At 40.4% G+C, this 22,526-nt stretch overlaps 2 protein-coding genes across 7 annotated transcripts in view; one reads left to right on the forward strand and one right to left on the reverse strand.

Annotated features, from left to right (window-relative positions):
- N4BP2L1 (NEDD4 binding protein 2 like 1) overlaps positions 1–11,442 on the forward strand; it is a 42,245-nt gene extending 30,803 nt beyond the window's left edge. The window contains exon 5 of one of the 2 annotated variants that reach the window (XM_074387874.1): positions 2,801–11,442. The gene's annotated coding sequence lies outside the window, so the exon portion shown is untranslated. Of the gene's footprint in view, positions 1–1,802; positions 1,947–2,800 lie in introns of those variants that run through there. The other variant, XM_074387872.1, reaches the window with a different exon arrangement.
- Positions 1,976–22,526, reverse strand: part of BRCA2 (BRCA2 DNA repair associated) — a 94,576-nt gene continuing 74,025 nt past the window's right edge. For 3 of the 5 annotated variants that reach the window (XM_074387859.1, XM_074387860.1, XM_074387858.1), the window contains exons 25-27: positions 7,222–7,466; positions 4,224–4,370; positions 1,976–3,086 (exon numbers count right to left, since the gene is read on the reverse strand). In XM_074387859.1, coding sequence (XP_074243960.1) covers positions 2,484–3,086; positions 4,224–4,370; positions 7,222–7,466 — 995 coding nt within the window. In that variant the 3' untranslated portion in view covers positions 1,976–2,483. The remainder of the gene's footprint in view (positions 3,087–4,223; positions 4,371–7,221; positions 7,467–22,526) is intronic. The other 2 variants (XM_074387861.1, XM_074387862.1) reach the window with 2 other exon arrangements.

Here is a 22,526-nt window from a genome sequence, read left to right on the forward strand (position 1 = left end):
GCCCAGGTAATCCTGGGTATCTCTGTTGATAGGATGGTTGCATAACCAGCTCTCAATATAGATAGCTTGACTCATCTGGGTGAGGTGAGGGGAGAAAGGTTAGAGAGCCCAAAGTGGAAATTACCCTCCTTTGATTCCACAAGAGAGGTTCAAAGGACCAGATTCAGGCTCTCCTGACTTGGCTGGCTCCCTGCTGTAGGGTTTTTGGTTCACCTGGGTTGAGGGAGTGACCATTATGGAGAAGTGGCTCTGAGTTACCTAACTTTTATAGAGCTCTAGTTTCCTGGCTTATTTAATATCTCTTCTTTCCCTAGCTGATTCCTGAAATACATGGTTTGTAAACCATAAAAATTGATTCAATGCCATCAACTTTATCCCAAATAGAAGTGATCTGTTTTTCCTTTCAACTCCCATGGCTCCTGATTTGTGTAACTCTTTGAACACCCAATATTGACTTGTATTGTGTTCACTGTTTGCATCATTCATAGAGCTGGTAATGCTCTATATGTGCAGTAGGCTCTCATTAAATGATTGCTGAATAAATAACACACATTTTTACCATTTTTCCCTTGTGATACAGTATATGTTGACTTTGTAATTAATAATTTGTCACTTTTGGGGAGATAATATACACATATACTCAAGCTTCACATTTTGTTCATGTAGGCTGGATATTATTTACAGTTTATAAAAGAAAGTGTGTGCATTAAATATCTATCAATCTATTGGGTGTTCTAAATGAGAATAGACAATAGCAGTTTTACCAAGGATTCAAAAAAGAAAGGTTAAATTCCTATAATTTTTTCTGTTCACCTGAAACCCAAGTTTCATTCCTTGTTCTAGAGTGGATCACTGGGAAATTAGGATGTAAAAACAAAACTGTTTTAGAAATAAAACTTAAGTCACATTAATAAGACTTACAGAATACTTAAGTTACAAAGAGTAGCAAAATAGACAATTTTGTTAATGCTTTTTACATGAGAGAAAAATCATGGATCACAGTTATGGAGGAAACAAGTTAATTTTTAAAAACGATTTATTTTTAACTTTGAACATATTTATAATTAGATTTGAAAACATGATATTATATATATATGTAAGATATTAAAACATTTGATTTAAGAACTTCTCCATCCTATCAATTCCTAGTTAGAACTGCTTTGTCCCTTTTCTCTATTAAACATAAGAAAGTAACAGATGAGGCTGGGTGTGGTGGCTCGTGCCTATAATCCCAGCACTTTGGGAGGCTGAGGCGGGTGGATCACCTGAGGTCAGGAGTCTGAGACCAGCCTGGCTAACATGGTAAAACCCAGTTTCTACTAAAAATGCAAAAATTAGGTGGGCGTGATGGCATGTCCCTGTAATCCCAGCTACTAGGCAAGCTGAGGTGAGAGAATTGTTTAAACCTGGGAGATGGAGGCTGCAGTGAGCCAAGATCACACCACTCCAGCAAGGGCGACAGAGTCATAGATTTCATCTCAAAAAAAAGATAACAAATGAGAGTATCATCTTAAATTGAACTAATCTTCTGCTTTTGTGGTGAGTTTAAAAGGGCATAGGCTCTAGGTCCTGTGATAGTGCTAACAATAAAGCAGGCAGAATCAGTGCCAATCTGAAAGCAAAACATTTTCTCAAGTTTGAGTTTGGATGACCATTTTGTTGAAAACAATTATAAAATCTGATTTAAAGTATTTGAATTTTTAATTGAAGTAATTTAATTTCAGAGATCACATTGGGATACTAAAAAGGAATTAAGAGTTACAATGAGGGTTCTATTTTTCTTATAATCATGCTGACTTAAGGATGAAGAATTGCTCAAAAGGAAACACCACTCTATCATATTCATCTGGACTCTGGAACAGGATGGAACTCTAGCAGAACCAACATATACATTAAGGAACACTATTTCATAGTGAGTTACCTGTAAAAAAAAAAATCCCCTAAAATAGTAGCTAAACTAAAAGGAATTATCTGCATCAAAATAACTGTACTAAAAGATATCATTTCGTTTAATGACACAATCTAAAAGAAAAGGATAAGTTTATTTCACTTGTAAAATGATACTTGTAGTGATCAAATCTAAAGATGTAAAGATTTTTTTTTTCCCATTCTTTTTTTTCTTTGTAAAGATGGGGATCTCCCTATGTTGCCCAGGCTGGTCTTGAACTCCTGGCCTCAAGCACTCCTCCCAGCACAGCTTCTCAGTGTTGGGATTATAGGCATGAGCCACTGAGCTCAGCCAATTTTTCTTGATTAGTTAATAAGGTACATTCAATTTTAAGATATGCAACTGAAATAAAAGTATACCAATACAGAATCAAGCAAAGAGCGTACGATATACAAACACTTAGGTAAATTTGAGACTAATTTCTTTTCTTATTGTGCAACATAAGTACTAATGTGTGGTTTGAAATTACATTCCAGTCTTACAAACTGGAAAGTTAAGCGTCAATAATTTGTTGTCACCTTTGCAAATTCTTATATTATTCAGTTGTACTTGTGTCCTGCATATTATTCTCACATTCTTCTGTACTGGCCTGGGAACTCTCCTGTTCTTTGATCAGAGATGTAGTAGAACATCTTTTCAGTCTGAGATAATCTTTTGAACTGGTGGGAGCAGTCCTAGTGGATTCACTGACAGATATAAATTGTTTTTCTCCTGTTGAACCAGACAAAAGAGCTTGGGTATTTATTAATGCAAGTTCTTCATCAGCTACTGAATTACTTTCCAAAAGAGAAATTTCACTGAATTTTTTAAATGGAGTCACCTGCAGAGAATTCAATTCTTTTTTCTTTTTAGGTGTTTCGTATTTGGTGCCACAACTCCTTGGTGGTTGAAATGCCTTCTGTGCAGCTGGAGAAACAAATGTACAAATGGGACTAACAGGTGGAGGTAAAGGCAGTCTACTCAAGAAATCCAAGGCTCTTCTCTTTTTGCAGGTTTTTTGGTCATCAATCTCTTTCTCCCCTTTACAAGAAGACTTTGAAGTCATTTGGGCTGATACAGGTGTGGAAACAGACTTCCTTTTGGGCATACAAAATGATAAAGGACTTTGATAATTTATATCACAATTAGGAGAAGACATCTGTTAAAAAAAATTAAGTAGCCTATCATAATTATGTACTAACTTAAAAAACTAAATCAAAGTAACTTTTCTTTGAAAATATTTAAGCACTCAAATATCAAACACAGTCTCCCTCCCGATTGCTAATAGGTTAGATAATTTCAGTTCATATTATCCCTATTCTAGAAGGAAATAATTCTGCATAAGAGCATATACAATGATATGAAAAGAAAGGAAGATGAACAGTAATCATGGTAAAAAAGGAGGTAGGGTCAGATTTCATGAGACTTAAAAATTTAAATTAAAAATAAAAAAAAAAAGGAGGTAGGGGATGTCAACTTATACTTTAATCTTTTTTATTATTAACAGGTTAAACAAAGATAAACATTTTAAAGCCATCTTAAGGACACACACTACCTGGGTTCTAATACTTACTTTTCTAGCTTTGGGACCTTATTAGGCAATTGCTTAACCTCTCTCTATGCCATAGTCTCCTCATCTATAAAATGAGGATAATACAGTAAAGTCCTCACTTAATGTCACTAATAAGTTCTTGGAAACTGTGACTTTGAGTCAAACAATGTATAGCAGGTCTTTGAGCAATGTCATTTCCTTCAACATCATTTTGTTAGAACACTGATGAGAAACAAATACGGTTTTGTTATACATCACTTCCGTTAAAATCAGTTTCCGAAAACCTATTGACAATGTTAAGTGAGGACTTCGGTTTTATCTCATAGGGTTGTTATGAGGATTAAATGAGTAAATATAGATACATTTAGCAAATATTAGCTATTTAAGAATGCGCTATTAGCCAGTATTAAAGACTTTAGCTTGATTTGCATCTATTCTGATTTAACCACTTAAACAGCTTAGAAACAACCCTGATTGTATGGAACACTAAAAGAAATAGGCAGAAAACACTTTTCAATCACATGTAAATGAAAGCACCTGATTGGAAAGTTTGCACCCAAAGTTTCATATCTTCCTTCAATAAATAAAATTTCTAAACAGCCTATACTTATAGGAGCCACATAACCACCACACTTTCTAATTAAGTTTAATTACATTTTACCATGTTTACTAAGTATACAACAGAATATACGATGGCCTCCATATATAATATTTATAATATTACTTAGGTTTACATTAACTTACCAGAAGCTTATTTCCTGTACCAAGAGGGATTTGGGCTGTGTGTGGCTCTGAAGTGTAGTCTTTAGTTGGGGTGGACCACTTGTGATCATTTGCCTGCAGTATATGCATAAGCTTGTTTTCTGCTTCATTGCAAAATATGTCAATATTCTAAGAAAATAGTGGAAAAGCTGCTTTATCAATTGCAAACCCAAATATTTATGTTTCTGAAAGTATTTCCTTTAAAAGCAGAAATGAAAAGTTCAGACCAAAAATGAATGAGGCACCCAAAATGTGACACCAACTGTCAAACATGCTGAAGCAAAATTACAAAACCATTATCAGTGATTTCGGGGAATCTAGTTGATAGGGAGAGGGGAAGAGAGAAAAAGTGTGTGTGTATGAAGGAAAGAGATCTCTCCAGCCATTTAGTTTAATCAGCAAGCTGTCATATGATACTGAATTGAAGCTGGAAGACTGGGGCTCAAGTCTCAGCTTTATTTACTACTTAACAGCTGGAAATCATCTCACATCTATAAAGGTACTTAAGTTAGTGAAAAGAGAGAATAGTTTCACCTACCCCACGTCTGTTCCAAAAATTAATTGAATAACGTATAGGTTAAACTACATGAAACTGTTATTTGAGAAGTCACAACTGGTCAAATATCAGCAGTTTCATATGGTTTAACCTAATTCATGACAGTATTTTGTAAAACTTTAAAATGCTAAGTAAATGACAGTTGTCTCTAGAGCAGGATTAGTGAACTGCCTTTGAACACGTCTCAGAGAAAATGTAGGGTATAGGCCAGGCTCGGTGGCTCATGCCTATAAACCCAGCACTTTGGGAGGCTGAGGTGGGTAGATTGCTTGAGGCCAGGAGTTCAAAACCATACTGTCCAACATTATGAAACCATGTCTCTACTAAAAATACAAAAATTAGCTGGGCATGGTGGCATGCACCTGTAGTCCCAGATACTTGGGAGGCTGAGGCACGCTTGAGCCCAGGAGGCAGAGACTGCAATGAGCTGAGATTGCACTACTGCACTCCAGCCTGGGGGTAACAGAGCAAGACTCTGTCTCCAAAAAAAGAAACAAAAAGAAAAAGAAAATCTGGGGTGTAAAAAGTAGATACACTATATGGGAGCTAAATAATGAATACAACTCCCACCCTTAATTTAGAAACTAGATATAGAAGAGCGTTATTCACTATGCATAGTCTTTTTTTTTTTTTTTTGAGACGAAGTTTTGCTCTTGTTACCCAGGCTGGAGTGCAATGGCGCGATCTCGGCTCACCGCAACCTCCGCCTCCTGGGTTCAGGCAATTCTCCTGCCTCAGCCTCCTGAGTAGCTGGGATTACAGGCACGTGCCACCATGCCCAGCTAATTTTTTGTATTTTTAGTAGACACGGGGTTTCACCATGTTGACCAGGATGGTCTTGATCTCTTGACCTCGTGATCCACCTGTCTCGGCCTCCCAAAGTGCTGGGATTACAGGCTTGAGCCACCATGCCCGGCCTCACTATGCATAGTCTTTACGTAAAATACTAACACAGCTTTCTTTAAACAGCTAGCTACTCTAATGCTTTTAAAATATATTTTTATATCAATTCTGAATAATACACATATCAAATACGAAACTATAGTATTAAGAGGCTTATTTATGGTGAATTCTTCGCTAGTTACCAATTCACGAAATCTAAAATTTTACTGGGAAGCAGCATTGGATAGCAGTTCCTAGTTAGGGTTCTGCATTCAGATGGCCTAAACATGAATCCTAGTTTTTTTTTTTTTTTTTTTTTTTTTTGAGACGGAGTTTCACTCTTGTTACCCAGGCTGGAGTGCAATGGCGCAATCCCGGCTCACCGCAACCTCCGCCTCCTGGGTTCAAGCAATTCTCCTGCCTCAGCCTCCTGAGTAGCTGGGATTACAGGCACGTGCCACCATGCCCAGCTAATTTTTTGTATCTTTAGTAGAGACGGGGTTTCACCATGTTGACCAGGATGGTCTCGATCTCTTGACCTTGTGATCCACCCGCCTCAGCCTCCCAAAGTGCTGGGATTACAGGCGTGAGCCACCGCGCCCGGCGAATCCTAGTTTTACTAACTGGCATTTGACGTAAGGCAAGCCATTTAGCCTGTTTCCTCACTGATAAAATAGAAAAACAGTTCTCTACCTCATAGGGTTGTGAGAGAATTTAATCAGAAGCTTAGAACGAGGTCTGACACATAAGTACTCAATAAACACCAGCTAGTATTATACAATGTATATACCAATTTAAGCAGAAAACGCATACGTGACCTAAGGACAATAATTTCAGTGTCTCCTATTTGAGATTAATTCAAATCAAAGAAATACAGTCTGTGTAAATCGAAGTTTAAACTTGTAGCCTCCATATTATTAACTAATCCCACTGGCAGCTGCTGCAAACCACGGGTAACTCATATTATTCTTGTCACCAATTTCCAGTTTGCTTACATAGTCTATATTTCTGAACATCTTTTTCACAATTTCTCCTAACTCATTTCCCTTCAAGTCATTCTTCTCTTTCTGGTTGCTGTCATTTCCCCATTCCATCTCCTGAGGTTTACGGGTAGTTAATAAGTACATGATGAAATTTTTTTTTTTTTTTTTGAGACAGAGTGTCGCTCTTGTTACCCAATGCTGGAGTGCAATGGCACGATCTCGGCTCACCACAACCTCCGCCTCCTGGGTTCAAGCAATTCTCCTGCCTCAGCCTCCTGAGTAGCTGGGACTACAGGCACGCGCCACCATGCCCAGCTAATTTTTTGTATTTTTAGTAGAGACGGGGTTTCACCACGTTGACCAGGATGGTCTCGATCTCTCGACCTCGTGATCCACCCGCCTCGGCCTCCCAAAGTGCTGGGATTACAGGCTTGAGCCACCGTGCCCGGCGGAATTTTACCTCACATACTACGTCAACTATCCAAATGTATAAAAGCTATTTCCTTGATACCTGACTGTCAAAATAGAAAAATACTGTAATGTTGGAAAGTAACCTTACCTCAACAGTATTTTTCAAATTGTTGAATGTCTCTTGAAAGTGACCTTCTTTTGGACTAGCAGAAAACACAGAAAAATCACCAGCAAATAAGGTAGGAAGTCCTGATTTGGATTCTGGTCGCCACTGGAGGTTGCTTGCAGCAATTAACATATGAGGTTTAATAATGTCTTCATTAAGATCTATCCAAAACTTTATTGCCAATAAATTATGACATTCGTCTGACAAATAGACCAAAGGAGCAAGTCCTAGAATAAAAAAAAAGTTATTGTAGATGTGTTAGATAAATTTTAAGATGCAAGGAACTCTAACATGCCTATTTATTTTGTTATATGCTAACAGTGAAAGCAAATCAAAATAGCTGAATTTGGTGAAAGCTCAGGCTTTCCAAAATGACCTACTCCTTACAGTGCTAAAATTTCAATACCAATATGACAACGCATTCTTTTACCGAGGTCATGTGGAAGCAGGTATAGGTATGCATTGCTGATAGTAGTACTGATTTGTTCAACCTTTCTGGAGATAAATTTGGCAATACCTAGCAAAGCTACATATGCGTTTACCTTTCCACCTAGTAATCCCCTTTCTTGTACTCCACTCTGAAGATAGACCTCTAGTAACAGTAAAACACACATGAACATAAGGTTCATGAAAACACCTGTGAACAAGGTTATTCACTGAAAAACTTTAATTATAAAACATTGGAAGCTGCTTTTATTAGCTCATATACAGGGTACAGTCAGATAAACAATGGTACATCTAAACAGTGGTGTGTCACGTAGCTGTAAAAAAGAGTGAGGACGATCTCTATGAACTGATTTCCAAGATACGGTGTTAAGTGAAAAAAAAAAAGCATAAAAGAAAGGCTAGAGTAGGTTCCCTTTCTTATAAGAAAGAAGAGGATATAAGAAAATATACATGTATCTGTTCATTTGAGCAAAAGAAATACGGGAAGGATAAACCAGAAACTAAAGGAACAGGGTGGGGAAGGAGGATTAGGATTGGGACTGCAGGGATAAGGAGGAAGTGACATTAAGTACAATCTTTTCGTAGAGGTATGACTCCAAGAACCACAGTGATATTTCACATACCCTTCACATACCCAACAAACCAACCAACAAACAAATCCAACTAGATATGGGACATGAGGGAATCCAAAATGGACAACAAACATTTCCCAGCTCTGTCTGCTCAGAGGGCCTGGCAGTACTGATCCTCCACAGCAAAATAATGAGCGTATCTAGCAACCAGATCTTAGTTCTAAACACCATTTTCTACCAAAAACGGAGACAAGAGAAATGGCTGATTCCAAGACTGGGGAAGGGAACATACAAGATGAACATCTTCTGATGCCAAAAAATAAGGAAGTGTTCAAACATGAAGAAACCTTGTTGAAAGAACACAGGAGTCCATGTGAAAAAGCTCCTAATGTCCAAAACTAAAACAAAACAAAACAAAAAGCTTAACAATAAAATAATGAAGGTACTAAATTTTAACCTGCAGAATAAAATAAATGTTAAGTCTAGACTGATATAAATAACCAAATAAATACACTGGAGGAAAGGGCATAGCTTTTCCTTATAGAATTCCAATGAATTCCAATTAATGTAGAAGGAAAGAAAGGGGGGGAAAATCATAATTAGGCTAATACCACAGTAATAATTGTTGAAATCAAAATCAACTGATGAATGCTAAATTAATTAAGTTTGATGTGAAATAGGATTCGCAGTCTCAAAGAATCTGCCCCAAGATCTTTATTAACTACAAAGAAAAAGGAAGTTATTTTACAGAGGTGAAACCCAGCAGATACCACCTCAACCAAGTGATTAAAAGCAACGTCATTAACCCCTTGATATGATATACGAGAAAGACACATCACCACTTCAGTGGTGGTCTTGCCAGAAATGCCTAACTTCATCCTAGTCATGAGAAACCATCAGACGAACTCAAAATGAGGGGAATGCTACAAAATAATTGATAATTCTATTCAAAAGCATTATGATCATGAAAAAGAAGGCAGGAATTGTTAAAAGATTGGTAGAAAACAGAGAGGAAAAAAATGACTAAATGCAATGTAGGATCCCAGAATAAAAAAGGAGAAACAGGGTAAAATACCTTAAATTCAAATTTTCAAATACATTTATAGTATGAGTAATAATCATACCACTATTAACTTCCTGATTCTAACTGTACTATGGTTATGCAAGATGCTAACATCAGGGGAAGCTAGGTGAGGAATATTTGGAAACTCCATGATTTTTGCAACTTTTTAAAGGTCTGAAATTAGTTCAAAATAAAGAGGTATAATTTTATTTTTTCTTTTTTGAGATGCAGTCTCGCTCTGAGGCCCAGGCTAGGGTGCAGTGGTGCAATGTTGGGTCACTGCAACCTCCGCTCTCAGGTTCAAGCAATTCTCCCGCCTCAGCTTCCCAAGTAGCTGGGATTACAGGTGAGTACCACTATGCCCAGCTAATTTTTGTATTTTTAGTAGAGCCAGGGTTTGACCATGTTGGCCAGGCTGGTCTTGAACTCCTGGCCTCAAGTGATCTGCCTGCCTGCCTTGGCCTCACAAAGCGCTGGGATTACAGATGTGAGCCACTGTGCCTGGCCAAGAGTTATAAAATTCTAATGTGAAAGATGGGTAGGTGTTATCCATTCTATCCCTGGATAAACCAGGATAGAACTGAGGCGAGGAAAGCTAGAGTTGGAAGAAGCACTAAGCATTTAATTCTACTATTTATACTTTCTTGTTTTCGTTACTGAGAATTATGTATACCTTGTAAATAATAGGGAATGAAAATGTCATTCTCAGATAAGGATTTATCCTATCCCAAGTGATGGTTCATCTTTTCTTTCACTTTACAAGTAAATTTATTTAATGGATCTTAAACATTCCTTTTTTTTTTTTTTTTTTGAGACGGAGTTTCGCTCTTGTTACCCAGGCTGGAGTGCAAAGGCGCGATCTCGGCTCACCGCAACCTCTGCCTCCTGGGCTCAGGCAATTCTCCTGCCTCAGCCTCCTAAGTAGCTGGGATTACAGGCATGCGCCACCATGCCCAGCTAGTTTTTTGTATTTTTAGTAGAGACGGGGTTTCACCATGTTGACCAGGATGGTCTCGATCTCTTGACCTCGTGATCCACCCGCCTCGGCCTCCCAAAGTGCTGGGATTACAGGCTTGAGCCACCGCGCCTGTCCTAAACATTCCTTTTAAAGAAATTATAAGTTTCTCAAGCATGTTCCATTTTCTAATTTTGGAATTTGCCTCTAATTATATTGAAAACTTGATGATAGTACAGTCCTTCTCCCAAATTGTCGTTTTCCCCAATTATAAAATACATGTTTACCGAAAAACGTTTAGAATACAGAAAAATAAAAAGTACACTAACAGGGTGGTTTCCTCATTTCACTTTTTCATAACTGGAGGTTTCATGTCTGGATCAAATCCCATCAAAAGAAATGGAAGTCTTACTTATTTAATTACCATGTATCTTGTAGGACTGAACAATTGGAAAAACTGTTAGTGTAATGCTTTTAGAATGCTGATGCTGGGCCGGGCGCGGTGGCTCAAGCCTGTAATCCCAGCACTTTGGGAGGCCGAGGCGGGTGGATCACGAGGTCGAGAGATCGAGACCATCCTGGTCAACATAGTGAAACCCTGTCTCTACTAAAAATACAACAAATTAGCTGGGCATGGTGGCACGTGCCTGTGATCCCAGCTACTCAGGAGGCTGAGGCAGGAGAATTGCCTGAACCCAGGAGGCGGAGGTTGCGGTGAGCCGAGATCGCGCCATTGCACTCCAGCCTGGGTAACAAGAGCGACACTCCGTCTCAAAAAAAAAAAAAAAAAAAAAAAAAAAAAAAAAAAAAGCTGACACTAAGTAAATCTCCACAAAAATAGAAGGATAAGAAGAAAATTATGGCTGGGTGCGGTGGCTCAAGCCTGTAATCCCAGCACTTTGGGAGGCCGAGGCGGGTGGATCACGAGGTTAAGAGATCGAGACCATCCTGGTCAACATGGTGAAATCCCGTCTCTACTAAAAATACACAAAATTAGGTGGGCATGGTGGCATGTGCCTGTAATCCCAGCTACTCAGGAGGCTGAGGCAGGAGAATTGCCTGAACCCAGGAGGCGGAGGTTGCGGTGAGATCGCTCCATTGTACTCCAGGCTGGGTAGCAAGAGCAAAACTCCGTCTCAAAAAAAAAAAAAAAAAAAAGAAGAAAATTATATTGCAACTGGTTTACTTTGAACTTGCATAGAATTATTCAAACCCTTTAAATTCCTTTTAGAAAATCTCACTGAAACAACAAAGGACTTAGCAATTTATAAAACTACTGTCTCAGATTCCACCTGGAATGGATACCATGGTGCAGGTGCAGATCCCCTTCAGGACCAAGGAATGTGATGCTCCAGCTTTCAGGGAGTGCTAGCTATTGACAACTCACCTCTGAGTTCCTTCCTAGACTTGCCCTCTGTTGAAAGGTATCCTCTGGCTTAAGGTGTCGCTCCCTGGAGGAGGCAGTATGCAATGACTGGCTCTTGCCTCCAGAAGCCCTGTGGGATTGACTGAACCTTTCTTCTCCTTCTGCTCAATCCTGCTGCATTTGCTTCTCACAGGTGCTGTCCTTAAGGGCATTTTCTAATATCCTACATGAAATCTGGAAGTCTTTTCCCAGGTAAACAGGCTTTCCCAAAACAAATCTTTCCCAACCTAAGAAATGATCTCATTTAATTAATTCATTATATGTCACAGTGTTTCTGTAATACAGTAACAAAGCATTAGTTTAAAAATATAGATGTCCCTGTTTTAGGCCCAACTCTCAAATGTTGAGTTTGCTTTTGTCAGCATGAAGTATAAGAAAGTACTTAAGAGCTTTAGGGCCTGGAAGCATGAGTTCAAACCAATTTATAGCACTGTGACCCTGAGCAGGCTACTTCACCTCTCTGAGCTCCAGTTTCCCCATTGTAAAGTGGGATGATAATAGCAAATGAACAGTGTGACTATCAGGACTGTATGAGAGATACTGTATACCTGGAGTTTTCAACAACTGACCCCTTCTTCAACCCATTGTATCAGAAGTGGAAGTAGAAATCGAGAGTCCCTGTCTTGAAGAGATCATTGTATTACTGGGGCTAGTAGATGGGTTATTCAGAAAGGTACAGGTAGAATCATGGACCATGTGACAAGTGCTGGAACAGTCAAACATAAAATATGCTTCAAAAGCTGGAGGAAGGAAGATCTATCCCAGATTGTAAGCATCTGGCTAGGGAGGTAACATCTGAGCTAAATAATGAATAGGATGAATTCATCAAGAGGGGAAGAATAAAAGAGCATTCTAAGCAAAATAAAGAATCTTTTAAAGGTAGGAAGCAGGCCAGGCGTGGTGGCTCAAGCCTGTAATCCCAGCACTTTGGGAGGCCGAGGCGGGTGGATCACGAGGTCGAGAGATCGAGACCATCCTGGTCAACATGGTGAAACCCCGTCTCTACTAAAGGTGCAAAAAATTAGCTGGGCATGGTGGTGCGTGCCTGTAATCCCAGCTACTCAGGAGGCTGAGGCAGGAGAATTGCCTGAGCCCAGGAGGCGGAGGTTGCGGTGAGCCGAGATCGCGCCATTGCACTCCAGCCTGGGCAACAAGAGCGAAACTCTGTCTCAAAAATAAATAAATAAATAAATAAAATAAAATAAAATAAAGGTAGGAAGCATTAACTGTTATAGTGCATCAGGAATATGAAACTGTACAGTTTATGTTTTATTATTATTTTCAAAGCAGTTTTTTTTTTTTAAATTTAGTTTTTATTCTTATAGAGACAGTCTTGCTATGTTGCCCAGGCTTGTCTCAAACTCGGAGCCTCAAATGAGTCTCCTGCCTCAGCCTCCCAAAGTCCTGACATTACAGGAATTAGCCTAACATTACAGAGTTTAGCTGAGGTGTGTACGGTGGTGGTTTAAGGTAGTAAGCTGAATGGTTCTAGGGGTATACAAAGGAGTTTGGGTTTCATTTTCTAAGGGACAGGGAACCACTGAAGATTTTAAGCTGGGAGGCATCATGACTAGATCTTAGTGATAAAGACTTCTGGTTTAAGGTGGCAACAAATTAAATTTTAAAAAGGAAACATTTACCAGGAAACAAGGACCATCCTGATATAAAGTGTAAACTCTGGTGATTAAGAAACAGAAGATTCTGGATAGAACTAAGAGCTAAGCACAGGAAGGCTCAGAGTTTAATCTCCTTCCCTAGCTAAACTGGTAAAATGACAACATTTTTGAGAATTATATTATTCCTAAATCTGAAGAAAAGCAAACAGAAGAGGTATCTTTACATTTTTCTTCTTCTGAACATAAATGAGAAAAAACTGCAGGGGAAGAACACAGATGACCAGGACTGACAAGACACAAGTAAAGGTTCCAGCAGGTTACAGGATGCATTGTGACCAATTACCAGTACCTGTGGATGTAGCCTTATCTGGAAACACAGATGCTACTCGACTTATAATGGGGTTAAGTCACAGTAAACCCACTGTTAGTTGAAAATGCACTTAATACATTTAACTTACTGAGCATCAGGGCTTAGCTTAGCCTATCTTAAATGTGTTCAGAATACTTATATCAGCCTACAGTTGAGCAAAATCATCTAACACAAGGTTTGTTTTATTTAAAACAAACAAACCAACCAAAAAAAAGTTCACGGCTGGCAAGGTGGCCAAATAGGAACAGCTCCGGTCTGCAGCTCCTAGTGAGATCAACACAGAAGGCAGGTGATTTCTGCATTTCCAATTGAGGTACCCAGCTCATCTCATTGGGACTGGTTAGATAGTGCGTGGAGCCCACGGAGGGCGAGCAGAAGCAGGGTGGGGCATTGCCTCACCCAGAAGGCACAAGGGGTTGAGGAACTCCCTCCCCTAGCCAAGGGAAGCCATGAGGGACCATGCCATGAGGAATGGTACACTCCAACCCAGATACTACATTTTTCCCATGGTCTCTGCAACCCACAGACCAGGAGATTCCCTCGGGTACCTACACCACCAGGGCCCTAGGTTTCAAGCACAAAACTGGGTGGCTGTTTGGGCTGACACCAAGCTAGTGGTAGGAGGTTTTTTTTTTCATACCCCAGTGGTGCCTGGAATGCCAGAGAGATCGTTAACTCCCCTGGAAAGGGGGCTGAAGCCAGGGAGCCAAGTGGTCCAGCTTGGTGAATCCCACCCCCACAGAGCCCAGCAAGCGAAGATCCACTGGTTTGAGATTCTCACTGCTTGCACAGTAGTCTAAAGTAGACCTGGGACATTCGAGCTAGGTGGGGAAAGGGGTGTCCACTATTACTGAGGCTTGAGTAGGCAGGCGATTTTCCCCTCACAATGTAAACAAAGCTTCTGGGAAGTTCGAACTGGGTAGAGCTCACCACAGTTCAGTCAAGCTGCTGTAGCCAGACTGCCTCTCTAGATTCCTCCTCTCTGCACAGGGCATCTCTGAAAGAAAGGCAGCAGCCTCAGTCAGGGGCTTATAGATAAAACTCCCATCTCCCTGGGACAGAGCATCTGGGGGAAGGGATGGCTGTGGGCGCAGCTTCAATACACTTAAACGTTCCTGCCTGCCAGCTCTGAAGAGAGCGGTGGATTTCCAAGAGCAGTGGATCTTCCAGCACAGCACTCGAGCTCTGTTAAGGGACAGATTGCCACCTCAAGTGGGTCCCTAACCCCTGTGCCCCCACTGGGAGACAACTCTCAGTAGGTGCAGCTCTGGGGCAAAGCTTCCAGAGGAAGGAACAGGCAACAATCTTTGCTGTGCTGCAGCCTCTGCTGGTGATACCCAAGCAAACAGGGTCTTGGAGTGGACCTCCAGCAAACTCCGGCAGACCTGCAGCAGAGGGGCCTGTTAGAAGGAAAACTAACAAACAGAAAGGAATAGCATCAACATCAACAGAAAGGACATCCACACAAAAACCCCATTCAAAGGTCACCAACATCAAAGACTAAAGGAAGATAAATCCAAGAAGATAAGGAAAAACCAGCACAAAAAGGCTGAAAATTCCCAAAACCAGAACTCCTCTTCTCCTCCAAAGGATCACAACTCCTCGCCAGCAAGGGAACAAAACTGGATGGAGAATGAATTTGATGCAGTGACAGAAGTAGGCTTCAGAAGGTGGGTAATAACAAACTCTTTCAAGCTAAAGGAACATGTTCTAACCCAATGGAAGGAAGCTAAGAATCTTGAAAAAAGGTTACAAAAATTGCTAACTAGAATAACCAGTTCACAGAAGAACATAAATGACCTGATGGAGCTGAAAAACACAGCACAAAAACTTCATGAAGCATACACAAGTATCAATAGCCAAATTGATCAAGTAGAAGAAAGGATATCAGAGACTGAAGATCAACTTACTAAAATAAGCTTGAAGACAAAATTAGAGAAAAAAGAATGAAAAGGAACAAAGCCTCCAAGAAATATGAGACTATGTGAAAAGACCAAACATATGTTTGGTGTACCTGAAAGTGATGGGGAGAATGGAACCAAGTTGGAAAACACTCTTCCAGATATTATCCAGGAGAACTTCCCTAACCCAGCAAGACAGGCCAACATTCAAATTCAGGAAATAATAGAGAACATCACAAAGATACTCCTCAAGATGAGCAACCCCAAGACACATAATTGTCAGACTCACTACGGTTACAATGAAGGGAAAAATGTTAAGGGCAGACAGAGAGAAAGGTAGAGTTTAGAGAAAGGTAAAGTTACCCACAAAGGGAAGCCCATCTCCACAAAGGGAAGCCCATCAGACTAACAGTGGATTTCTCTGCAGAAACCCTACAAGCCAGAAGAGAGTGAGAGCCAATATTCAACTTTTTTTTTTTTTGAGACAAAGATTTGCTTTTGTTGCCCAAGCTGGGGTGCAATGGCGTGATCTCAGCTCACTGCAACCAGTGCCTTCCAGGTTCAAGCAAATGTTCTGCCTCAGCCTCCTGAGTAGCTGGGATTACAGGCATGTGCCACCACGCTTAGCTAATTTTCTATTTTTAGTAGAGATGTGGTTTCTCCATGTTGGTCAGGCTGGTCTAGAACTCCTGTCCTCAGGTGATTCACCTGCCTCGGCCTCCCAAAGTGCTGGGTAACAGGTGTGAGCCACTGCACCTGGCCTCAACATTCTTAAAGAAAAGAACTTTCAACCCAGAATATCACATCCAGCCAAACTAAGCTTCATAAGTGAAGGAGAAATAAAATCTTTTAGAGACAAGCAAATGCTGAGAGATTTTGTCACCACTAGGCCTGCCTTACAAGGGCCCCTAAAGGAAGCACTAAAAATGGAAAGGAAAAACTGGTACCTCCCACTGCAAAAACATGCCAAATTGTAAAGACCATTTACACTATGAAGAAGCTGCATCAACTAATGGGCAAAACAACCAGCTAGCATCATAATGACAGGAACAAATTCACACGTAACAATATTAGCCTTAAATGTAAATGGACTAAATGCCCCAATTAAAAGACACAGACTGGCAAATTGGGTAAAGAGTCAAGACCTATTGGTGTGCTGTACAGGAGACCCATTTCGCATGCAAAGAAACACATAAGCTCAAAATAAAGGGATGGGGGAATATTTACCAAGCAATTGGAAAGAAAGAAAAAAAAAAAGCAGGGATTGCAATTCCGGTTTCTGATGAAACAGTTTTTAAACCAACAAAGGCCAAAAGAGACAAAGAAGGGCATTACATAACGGTAAAGAGATCAATGCAACAATAGTGGGATACTTTAACACCCCACTGTCAATATTAGACAGATCAATAAGACAGAAAATTAACAATGATATTCAGGACTTGAACTCAGCTCTGGACCAAGCAGACCTAATAGACATCTACAGAACTCTCCACCCCAAATCAGCAGGGTATACATTCGTCTCAGCACTACATAGCACTTATTCTAAAATTGACCACGTAATTGGAAGTAAAACACTCCTCAGCAAATGCAAAAGAACAGAAATCATAACGAACAGTTTCTCAGACCACAATGCAATCAAATTAGAACTCAGGATAAAAAAACTCACTCAAAACTGCATGACTACATGGAAACTAAACAATCTGCTGCTGAATGACTATTGGGTAAATAATGAAACTAAGGCAGAAATAAGTAAGTTCTTTGAAACCAATGAGAACAAAGACACAACATACCAGAATCTCTGGGACACAGACAAAGCAGTGTTTAAGAGGGAAATTTATAGCACTACATGCCCACAGGAGAAAGCGGAAAAGATTTAAAATCAACACCCTAATATCACAGTTAAAAGAACTAGAGAAGAAAGAACAAACAAATTAAAAAGCTAGCAGAAGACAAGAAATAACTAAGAGCAGAACTGTTAAGTCTGGTCTTCTGCCAGTCTGATCATGTGGCAATACACCCAGGCAAAGTCACCCTAGGTCACCAGACTTCTCATATCTAACTGGCATGTTCTTTCTGGATCAAGCGTTCAGCTTCTTTCAAGTTCTCTAGCACTTCCTCGTTCTGGCCTTTCCAGGTGTTTCACATATGCTAGTAGGTTGTGTATTCCCCTACTGTATCTGGTGTCTAGAAACCCAATCTGGTCTAAGACTTTGTTTTCCAAATCAGGCATTTCATCATCTTTATTTGATAACTCCCATGTAAAGTGACATTTTTACTCATGGTTGCTGTGAATTAGGTAGCAGTTCTTCAGTGGTTTAGCTGGACTCCTCTAACATTTAGGCCTCCTCACTTTTTCTTCTCCCACGCACCTTGCCTTAGGGCCAAAAGCTAATCTCGTGTTAGTCCCCATAAGAAGCACAGGCTCCTATATACACATACACACACCTGCTATGTACACAAAAATATTAAAACATTTTTAAAAGGCAGCACAGGCTCTCAGTCATCCTAAATTCCCTGGCTTCTGTTTTCAGGAGGCTCTGGATGTGGCCTTTCTGGGCACCATCTCCTCCTACCTCTCCGTCTCCTGGAATCCTTTCACTGGGCTGTCTGGAACTCAGTAGAATCTCCACTTCCCTCACCCTTTCCTGCAGGCGCTCTCATTGCCATCTTGTTGCATCAAACCTGGTTCTTGTCTGCCGGCACAGCTGCCTCTGCAGACCTTCTGCTACTGGAGGCCGAGATGGAGTAGATATCTTCTTCATGCTTCACTGCTGCTCCTCCCACTCTAAAAACACTCAGTTTTGACTCTCACGTTATGGGACCCTGTTATTCATTACTGCTCCTTGCTACAGGCATCTATTGACCACTGGCTCACTCACTCCCTTTTATTCCTTGAAGATGTTAACTCAAAACACTGTCATTCTGTCATCACGATGGCCTTGTTTCCTGGTAATAATGGAGGCCCATATCCTGCCAATACTATGGACTCCTTGTTTTCTTCTTGAATGATCATGTCCTCTATTTTCCATTGGTAACTCACTCCAATGGACGTACCCAAGACTTTTATTTCCAATAACTCCATTTCCCCCAGAATCTCAATTTCAAGTACCTCCTTCCTCAACCACCTGCCTTTGATCTGCCCAGTTCACACTCTCTAAAACCCTAACTCAAACAATCCTTCAGCCCTACTGGGACCTATAATCCACGTTTATTTTTATTTATTTATTTATTTATTTGGAGATGGAATCTTGCTCTGTCACCCAGGCTGGAGTGCAGTGGCAGGACCTTGGCGCACTGCAACCTCCGCTTCCTGGATTTATGATTCTCCTGCCTCAGCCTCCTGAGTAGCTGGGATTACAGGTACATGTCACCACACCCAGCTAATTTTTGTATTTTTAGTATAGGTAGGGTTTCACCATGTTGGTCAGACTGGTCTCAAACTCCTGACCTTGTGATCCACCTGCCTTGGCCTCCCAAAGTGCTGGGATTACAGGTGTGAGCTACCACACCCAGCCCAACTTTTCTTACCTCCTGTTCATTGATCCACATTCTTCTAATGTCTCTTCTTTGCTCTGCATTGCGCCCCAGGTCAATTATTAAAATCCTCCTTTTGCATATACTCTCAAATTCTTCACCCTTCTTGCTTTGCAGTACTTACCCAGCTAAATTACAGCCCTGGTTAAATTCCATTTTCCAGCTACTTCATGCCCACACCATCAGAGCTGAACATAGTTGAAAAAATGTCACACAACTACAATACATTCATGAACATTAACCTCCAGTGGGCCCTGGCAGTCATGCTGTATTTACGTAGCCATTCACTCTATCACTTTCTTAATTATTTCATGCCTTTTCTCTCCTCTCGTACCTTCAGCACCCTTTTCTTCATTCTGACTCTCAGCTGATGATTTTGTTCCCTGTTTCAGCGAGGAAACAGAAGCAATCAAAAGAGGTCTGCCACAGGTTTTCTCTTGTATACCAACTCTTTCACTGGTATCTGTACTTACATACTTTACTCTTTTTTCCTGTGATTACAGATGAACAGTCTTTCTTGCTAACTAAGGCCAATCTCAAGACAGCCTCGGGATACCATACCCACAGAGTAGCTGAGAACAGTGCCCACAGTTGTTCCTGCTTTGCTTCCATCTTTCATTCTACTTTCTTTTTTTTTTTTTTTTTTCTGAGACGGAGTTTCGCTCTTGTTACCCAGGCTGGAGTGCAATGGCGTGATCTTGGCTCACCGCAACCTCCGCCTCCTGGGTTCAGGCAATTCTCCTGCCTCAGCCTCCTAAGTAGCTGGGATTACAGGCACGCGCCACCACGCCCAGCTAATTTTTTGTATTTTTAGTAGAGACGGGGTTTCACCATGTTGACCAGGATGGTCTCGATCTCTCGACCTCGTGATCCACCCGCCTCGGCCTCCCAAAGTGCTGGGATTACAGGCGTGAGCCACCACCCAGCCCATTCTACTTTCTTTATTGGCTTTCTCATCAGCATACAGTACTTAATCAGTAAGCTATTAGCATTTTGATCTGAAAAAGCAAATTTTTTCTTGATCCTGATTCCCCCTTTGGCTACTGATTCATTTCTTTTCATCTCTTAAAGCAAAAATCCTTGAAATGCCTATATTCACTATCATTCCTCCTTTCCCTCCATTTCGTCTGCCCCGCTTCAATTCAGTGAGAGTGCTCCTCCACGGTGTTAAAGCCAATGATCAGTTCTTGGTACTCACTTCATTATCAATTCTACAAAATAGCATTTGGAAGACTTAATCACTCTCACTACTCAACAATTCTTTTTTTCCTCTTGGCTTTCAGCATACCTCACTCTAGTACTCCTCTGACCTTCCTGCCCATTCCTCTATTTCTTTTACTGATTCCTTTACATTTATATTTATATTCCCCTGCTTCTAAGCATAAACGGCTTTAATCAGGTCTTGGATCGCTTCCCTTCTCTATCTGCTCCCATGCCTACAATGACCTTATCCAGTCTCATGGCTTTAAACATCACCTGCAAGTTGATGACTCCCAAATTCATATCCAGCCATTCCTCTGAACAGACTCCTATGTAACGGTCAAGTAGATGTTTCTACTTAGATGACTAATAAGCATCTAAAACTTAGCTATCCAAAACAGAGCTCCTGAACTTCCTCACATACTTGCTTTTCTTTCAGCCTTTCCTTCTAAGTGGCAATTCCATTCTTCCTAATGCCCTAATGCTCACACCATCCTGCACTGTCTCCCTACCTTCAAAATACAAGAATCTGACAGCTTCTCACTACTTCCATTGCTTTTGTCTAGTTCATCTTCATCTTTTACCTAAGTGCTTCAAAGAGCCTCCAAATGGCTTTTGTGTACCCTCGTGCCCCCTACAGCCTATTCTCAACACAACAGCCAGAGTGATCCTGTGAAAATCAGTCAGACTGTGTCCCTCTACCTGGAACTTTCCTGTGACTTCCTGTCATCACAGGAAGTTACAAACCACAAAAGAACCCCCACACGACCTGGTTCTTCACTGCCTCTGTCCCTGGCTGTTACTTCTCACTCTCTGGCTTCTGCCAATGCTTAACAGCACACTAGGTATGATCCTGCTGCATTGCAGCCTTTGTAACTGCCTGGAAAGCTCTTCCTCAGATGGCCACATGCCTCACCTCACACCCTCAATTCCTTCAAGTTTCACTCAAATGTCAGCTTTCCAGGGAAGTCTCTTTCCTCACTTCTCACTCTAAAATTACATACCTCTCTCTTCACCGATATTACTCCCCCCATCCACTTAAGTTTTTGTCTGAGCACTAAGAAAACTATATGGATGTATGTTACTTACTTGTTTGTGATCTCCCTCTCCCAACCCCCATAATGTAAACTCTATGAAGGCAGGGATTCTTTTTTTTTTTTTTTTTTGAGACAGAGTTTCGCTCTTGTTACCCAGGCTGGAGTGCAATGGCGTGATCTCGGCTCACTGCAACCTCCGCCTCCTGGGTTCAGGCAATTCTCCTGCCTCAGCCTCCTGAGTAGCTGGGATTACAGGCACACACCACCATGCCCAGCTAATCTTTTGTATTTTTAGTAGAGACGGGGTTTCACCATGTTGACCAGGATGGTCTCGATCTCTTGACCTTGTGATCCACCCGCCTCGGCCTCCCAAAGTGCTGGGATTATAGGCTTGAGCCACTGCGCCCAGCCCGAAGGCAGGGATTCTTATCTGTTTTGTTAATTGCTATGTACCCAGCACTTAAAACAGTGTCTGGCACATAACAGTCATTAAATATTGATGAATTAAATGAACAAAAGTTATCCACCTTCAATAACAATAAAATGTGTGAAAAGAATCACCCAAATATGCCCAAGATGAAATAAAATGGCATGGGAAAAATATAGCTTACTAATATAATACCTTCGAAAACCAATGGAGCACTAAAAAATAGCTAACCAAACACAAACACTTTTAAAAAATGTGAAAGGAACACAGCAAAAGAGAAACAGCATAACTCCTAAGAAAACAAAACTCAAACAGAAGAACATTCTTGAATTCTTCACAATAGATTAATGCTATTGAGCTTACTAAGAACATATATTAAATAAAAGCTTGACTCTGAGATAATAAATAGCCCTGTACAATGAAAAGCAGAGCGTATAGCCAAATAAATAAATGGAGGACACCGATATGTCATCATAATGGATTAAACACATACATTAGAAATATTAATAAAACATACATTACAGAAAATAAAATTAAGGACAATTTCTATAAAATTAAGTAGCATAGAATAGAATGTAAATTGTTACCCCTGAAATAATACAGAATTACTTTTCATTAAAAATCAGAGGTTCAAAGAGGCTTATTTTCAGATCACTAGCTAGAAAATCTGCCAACTGGTAGCTCCAACTAATTATAAGAGATTTTAAAAAACAATGTTTTTCAAAAGAAACAATAAAAA

The sequence above is a fragment of the Saimiri boliviensis genome, chromosome 16, assembly GCF_048565385.1.
Source record: "Saimiri boliviensis isolate mSaiBol1 chromosome 16, mSaiBol1.pri, whole genome shotgun sequence".
NCBI lineage: Eukaryota > Metazoa > Chordata > Mammalia > Primates > Cebidae > Saimiri > Saimiri boliviensis.